This window comes from Anabrus simplex, chromosome 4 (assembly GCF_040414725.1).
Source record: "Anabrus simplex isolate iqAnaSimp1 chromosome 4, ASM4041472v1, whole genome shotgun sequence".
Taxonomy (NCBI): domain Eukaryota; kingdom Metazoa; phylum Arthropoda; class Insecta; order Orthoptera; family Tettigoniidae; genus Anabrus; species Anabrus simplex.
Genome location: NC_090268.1, coordinates 361,507,106 through 361,514,387, shown reverse-complemented (window position 1 = coordinate 361,514,387; position 7,282 = coordinate 361,507,106). Strand labels below are relative to the sequence as shown.

Sequence of the window (7,282 nt, the reverse complement as noted above, 5' to 3'; positions counted from 1 at the left end):
CTGAAGACAATAATACTGTACAGGGTTATTCTAAATGATTTTCGGGGTATCGTGAACTTTTTTTTTTTTATTACGTGGAAAACTTGCCATTTTTATTGTTGCAGTAACGGTTAGACAAACTTTCAAAGTTTTGTTTTGCATAAACTGTAGTATATAAGTTACCACCAGGTGGCAGTAATAGCAGTGTTTAACAAAATGGCGCTTAGCGATAAGGAGAAAGCTTTTTGTACTCTTGAATTTCATCAACACCGATCCATTACCAGAGTCCAGTGCCATATTCGGACAAAATACGGGAAGAAGCCTCCTTCCGACAACTCTATTCGCTGATGGTATGCACAATTTGTGGATACAGGTTGTTTGTGCAAAGGGAAAAGCAGTGGGCGTCCCACTGTGTCAGAAGCGGATGTGAATTGAATTAGGGGCGTTTATCTCCGTAGTCCTAAAAAATCAACTACAAAATCTAGCAGGGAACTGAAAATTCCTCAAACCACAGTAGGGCATGTTTTACGAATGCGCCTAAAGGTTAAGCCATATTGCCTACAATTGCGTCAAGCTCTAACAGCTAATGACAAAGCCCTACGTTTCAACTTTTACATGGCACTGCAGGAACGGATTGAAGAAGATGATGATTTTCTTGACAGAGTAGTTTTCAGTGACCAAGCTACTTTTCATATAAGTGGAAAGGTAAACAAACAAAACGTTAATATTTGGGGTGCAACGAACCCCCATTGTTATGTGGAACATGTGCGAAACTCTCCTAAGGTGAATGTGTTCTGTGTCATTTCAAACACGAAGGTCTATGGTCCGTTCTTCTTCCATGAACAGACAGTAACAGGGCCGACTTGCCTGGACATGCTCGCAGAATGGCTGTTACCCCAGTTGAGTGACGACAGGGATGATTGCGTGCTGCAACAGGATGGTGCACCACCTCATTTTCACAGGGAGGTTAGAGTATTTTTAAACCAAGAACTTCCACAACGATGGATGGGATGCGGAACAGAAGGTGATCTGATGCTCTTACCCTTTCCACCACGTTCACCAGATCTTACACCATGCGATTTCTTCCTGTGGGGATATGTTAAATATCAAGTATTTGTTCCTCCTCTACTGGTGGATATTCAGGAAGTGAAGCAGCACATCCAAGCCGCCTTCGAAAGCATCACCGCTGCCATGTTGACTCGTGTGTGGGAAGAGATGGACTATCGAGTAGATGTGTGTAGAGTGACACAAGGTGCACATATCAAGCGTTTGTAATGTATGTCAAAATAACTTTGAGTTACAGTACACAATAAAACAAGATTCATATTCGTACGTCAATTGCACTGTGAGTTATGAATTTTTGTAACCCTGACAATCGTTTAGAATAACCCTATATTTTCATATCCCTCCCATATCTTGTCTTTGTTTCCTTCAGAATTTCATCCATAACCATTTGAAATATAAGTGGAGACATTACACTTCACTGTCTCAGTCCAGTTTGGTTGTTTCTAAACCAATCTGTTCTCCCCACTGTAGTCAGGTCACAACTGTTTTTATACATTGCTTTCACCAATTGCCTTGATTGCTTTCCACATCTCTTCTTTCCAGGGTTTGGAAAAACCTTTCCTCTATTAACACTATTATATGTTTTCACTAGATCAAGGAATACCATCATGAGATCTTTTCCATATTGCCACTGTTTTTCCATCAGTAATCTCGTGGTAAATATAGGGTATATCGTTCACCTGCCCTGTCAAAAACTGTACTGTTCTCTTTCTAAATTTCTTTCCACCCTTTCTCTCATCTTCCTTTCTGTTATTCTCCAATATTTTGGCTACTCATGACAGCAGTGTAATTCCTCGATAATTGTCACATACCTTCTTGTCAACTTTCTTAAATACTGGTATTATTACACCCTTACACCAATCAGGTACTTGCTTTTTCCTCCATATACACCTTAGCAGCCTATATAACCAGTGTAGACCAATAGATCCTGCTGCCTTTATCCTTTCCTCATCTATTTCATCCATCCCTGCTACTTTTCCTGTTATCATTTGTTTATCAGCCATTTCCACTTCTGCCATTGCAATATCACTCTCCATTTGTGGATCATCCTCATTCATCTCTGCACTCTCTTCTGCATCATTTCTCATATTTGGGAGTTCATTGAAGTAATCTTTCCACCTATTCTTTATCTCCTCTTGGTCTCATATTACATTTCCACACTCCCTTTCATCACTTGTTCTATATAGATTTTTTTTCTCTCTCTTTTTTTTTTTTTCAATACGTACAACATTCTTTTTCCACCATTTACATCCCTTTCCAACTCTTTTGTGAATCTCTCCCAACATACTTTCTTTTCCTCACTACTTTTTATACTTTTAATTTCCTGATACTTAATCTTACTTCCTTCTTTTCTATCACTTTTCCATTCTTGCTATGCTTTCTTCTTTTGTTTAACAGCCTCCTTCACCTTTCCATTCCACCAAGGTGTCTCATTTTCCTTCACTCTTGCGACGTTCTACCATAAATCTTCTCAGCACAGCTTACAAATGTTTTTATAAATTTGGTCCATTCTTCTTCTACACTTTTCATTTCTGATATAGAGATGTGTTTTAATTTCTCCTCCAGGGTTTATTTGGCTTTTAATTTCTATACTTTCATTTTCTCTGTTTTATTTCTTTTACTCACACAGTTTTACTTATTTTCAATTTTGCTACCACTACTCTATGGTCTCCATCAAACATCTCACCTGGTAGTGCTGTTACATACATTAATTGTTTACGATTTGTTTTCTCAACCAAGAAATGTCCAATAACTGTGCTTGTCCTTTCACCCCAGCCATATCTAAGTGATTTTTTACTATACTTTCTAAACCAAGTGTTACCCACAATCATTCAGTTTCTCACAAAAATTGATAGACTTCTCTTATCTCTTTCTTTTTCCATATCCTAAAGGACCAATCACTTCTTCTTTCCCAATTCTATAATTTCCAACCTGCGAATTGAGGTCTCCCATGACATCGGTGATTACTGCCTACAGTGTGTCCAGGAATTCCTCTATATTTTCCTCACTGTTTCCAGTTAGGGTTGCATAGACTAGGATGAAGTCTTTCACTCCTTCCGTCCTCGGTCGTACTGTGATTAGTATGTCACCACACATTCATCCAGAGTTTTAACAATCCCTACTACTCCATTCTTTCCTTCACCTCCTCCACTCCAGTATAGTGTGTATCCTCTACTCATCTTCACTCCCTTTCTGATATAGGGATGTGCTGTTTTAATTCCTTCTCATTCAGTCCTGTCTTTGCAACATTCTCTTTCTACATAAAGTCAAATAAACTCTTCCTGATTTTCCTGTCAGGGTCATAACATTAACTATTCCCACCTTCATAATATTGGTTGCTGGTCACCCATCTAATTACAGCTCTCCCGGACAAGAACTGCATGTCGCCTGCAGGGTACCCCCATTTCTTCTGAAACTGCTAAGCTATCTATTTCTATGCATTTTAGTTTAGGTTTTAGTCTGTGTGTTCATGCATCTGCTTTTTTCTTTCAATTCTCTTATCGGTTTTTCAAGCACACAATTGAAGAACAGCGCTGATAGACCACCCCTTAACGTAGTACTCCTGTGTATACTTATATTCTGAGCTCAGTTTTCTCCCATGACAGCCCGGTGGTGTAGGGGTAACACGCCTGCCTCTTACCCGGAGGCCTCAGGTTTGATTCCTAGCTAGTTCAGGGACTTTTACCGGGATCTGGGGACTGGTTCGAGGTCCGCTCAGCCTGCGTGATTACAATTGTGGAGCTATCTGACAGTGACAATAGTGGCCTTGGTCTAAAAATTCAAGAATAACACCAGAGAGGATCCGTTGTGCTAACTACACGACCTCGTAATCTGCAGGCCTTCGGGCTGAACACCAGTCACTTGGTAAGCCATGGCCCTTCAAGATTGTTGTGCCATGGGGTTTGGTTTTCAGTTCTCCCATGAATTTTGCCTTGAATTTGATCTTCATAAGTGATTCTTTGATTATGTTTATTGTCTTCTGATCTAGCCTAAATTCTGCTAATACCAGTACTTCAGAAAGAGGATTTGCAGTGTATAGTGTCATATGCCTTTTTAAAGTCTACAAATGTGATGACAAAATTTTTTGTTTTATGTATTGTGGAATTATTTCAGAGTTTTCCAAATTTATAATTTGTTCTATGCATGATTTGCCTTTTCGGAATCCACCTTGGTTTTCTCCTATTTCTGGATCCAGTCGCTATAGAGAGCTATGATGGGCTATGGACCGAATGTTATAGGTTACTGATAGTAATGAAATTCCTTGATATTTGTCGGGGTCTGTTTTGCTTCCTTTTTTGTATAATGTATGGATGATAGCTGTCATCCAGCCAGCTCATATTTTTTCGATGTGTTGGATTTCATCTACAATTTCTGTTAGTTTTCTATGGGATTTTCTCCTGCATTTTTCCATTGCTCTGCAGTGATATGGTCTCCTTCTGATGCTTTGTTATTTTTTTAATGATTGAATTATCTCCCTAATTTCCTATACACCGAGCACAATAGCTGCAGTCGCTTAAGTGCGGCCAGTATCCAGTATTCGGGAGATAGTAGGTTCGAACCCCACTGTCGGCAGCCCTGAAAATGGTTTTCCATGGTTTCCCATTTTCACACCAGGCAAATGCTGGGGCTGTACCTTAATGAAGGCCACGGCCGCTTCCTTCCCACTCCTAGTCCTTCCCTGTCCAATCGTTGCCATAAGACCTATCTGTGTCGGTGCAACGTTAAGCAACTAGCAAAAAAAAAAAATTATACACTTGGTGGTTTTGAGATCCGGTTTTGTTACTCACAGTAGATACAGAATTTTTCTTATGACTTCTCACAATTGAGTAATTTAGAAACATATTTCTCGAGAATTTCACATTTTTTAGTGTTGGTTTAGGCAATTTCCTCATGTTCGTTTTTGAAGTGGTGTGATGGGGGAGAGTACTTGAATACCTTTTGTTTGAATTGTCTGTAAAAGTTTTAAGAATTGTGCTTCTTGATGTTATCTTCTGTTTCTTGTAGGTTTTTTTTTAAATCTTCATGTGTCTATGAATCATTCTTATTGATTTTGTGACTGCTTTTTTGATTTCCTGGAGATGCTGATCAATTTTGCCATGCCTGTTGTCTGACTTTGAGTTGATCACATTCTTCTGTGCACCAGAGGTGTTTTCATGTTCTGGTGCTATATTTCCTGCTAGTTTTGTTCCCGCTAGAGTTGTTGCTAATTTTGTAGATTTAATGTTTGTGTTTCTGTAGAAACTTTTCATGTCCTTTTATATTCTGTCTTATTTGTGGTTTGGAACTTTGTGAGTGAATTTTCTCTTTTCTGGAATGATGTTTAAGGAGAATTTTGTGGGAGTAATGATCAGAATCTAGGTCTATTCCTTGAAGGACTTAAAGGTTCTTGATTTCTATTGTATTTAAACACAAGGTCACAACTTGGTCCAGTTTATATTCACCTTGTAGTGGATCAGGTGAGTTCAAAGTTTTGGTCTGCAAGGGTTGTGTGTGTTTTTTTTTTTTTTTTTGCAGATTTCAATGAGTTGCTTACTATTCCAGTTGGTCAATTTATGTCCAGACCATTTGCCAACCTGGTATTTATATTTCTTTTCTTTTGCCAATTTGCACATTGAAGTCGCTTACTAGAATTAAGAAATGATTTTTTGGAGAACGTTGTCTAATTGTTTCCAGAATTCTTCCATGTTTTCTATGTCATTCCTATTGATCTTAGTTGATGCATCTCTGTCTTTTAGGGTTTAAATTTTGTTCACCGATCTCATTGTCATAGTGGACAGGTGACTTGAGTAAGACTTGATATCTGTAATTGAATCAATTATTGACATACCTACTATAAATCCAGTCTCAAATTGTGGGCAGTTTGTCATGGCTCACTCTCCTGATTTTCCTTTGTGTATTCTGTATCCTTCAGAGTCAAAAGGATATTGAAATGCAATAATTTTAATTTTGGGATTTCTGAATTTGTATAGGTTGTTTTTAAGTTTCCCCATTTTCAAGAGGGAATTTACATTAAGTGTCATTAACGAAATACTTGATTTGGGTTTGATTTTGTTCTTCTGGGGCTTCAGGGCACTCTACCTGCTTGCACTCTCCTGTGGTTGCCCCAGAATACGGATAGACCACTTGCGGTTTTTCAACCATGATATTTGACCCACTGGTGTAATTTGTTTTTGAAGGTGCTGTGCCCATGTTGATATCCTTGGATGAGTTTTGACTGAGATTTCATTTGGATTCATCTCAAAGTTCCACTTCTGATTATTGTTAGATCAGCTGCCATTAACTTGTGGAACACACTCTGTCAGGGTACCATCTCTGATGTGTGGATATGATGGCCCATTTAGACTGATATATGGCCATCATATACTGTATCTTTTTACTTGTATTAATCTGAGCACTCGGTTGTCCCTTCCTCAACGTACACTCTTCCAAAGTCTACCTTCTCCACTGCAGATGTTGTCGAGAACTCCACTCATTACCCTGTGTTAGACCCCTTATATAGCCCCTGAAGAGAGGGTGTCCCAGTAGTTTAGAGCCCCCATGAAGTGGGATACCTGTTGGTCCATGAATGCGAAGTGCGTAGATCTTCATACAGGGAATCTTCTGTCCACCACCTGGCAAAACACTCTGAAGGTTTTTTTTTTTCCCCTTGGTAATTCATTCTATAAACAAATATTTGCCCCAATTTGTCCTCTTGAATGCCAGCTTTATCTTCATATTATGATCTCTCCTACTTTTAAAGACACCACTCTAACTTATTAGTCTACTGATGTCATTCCACGTCATCTCTCCACTGACAGCTCAGAACATACCATTCAGTCGAGAAGCTCTCCTTTACATCCTTACTACAACCCCTAAACACCCTCATAACCATGTGCAGAGATTCTGTACCCTTTATTTACAATCCCATTTATGTGATTACCCCAGTGAAGTTCTTTCTTTATATTAACACGTAGATTCTTACAATGATCCCCAAAAGGAACTTTCACCCCCATCAACGCAGTAATTAAAACTGAGAGGACTTTTCCTATTTATGAAACTCTCAACCTGACTTTTAACCCCGTTTATCATCATACCATTGCCTGCTGTCCATCTCACAACATTGATCAAGGTCATTTTGCAGTTACTCAAATCTTGTAACTTATTTTATACTCTAAACAGAATAACATCATCTGCAAAAAGTCTCATTCTGATTCCACTTCTTTACTCATATCATTGATATTGTAACGTGTTGGCGAGG

The 7,282-nt window shown here is 38.8% G+C and overlaps 1 protein-coding gene across 1 annotated transcript; it reads left to right on the top strand.

The window, feature by feature from the left end:
- Nucleotides 1–510: 510 nt before the first annotated feature.
- LOC137500445 (uncharacterized) lies at nt 511–1,254 on the top strand. Its single transcript, XM_068227338.1, has one exon. The coding sequence runs from the start codon at nt 511–513 to the stop codon at nt 1,252–1,254; it is 744 nt and encodes a 247-aa protein (XP_068083439.1).
- Nucleotides 1,255–7,282: the final 6,028 nt, after the last annotated feature.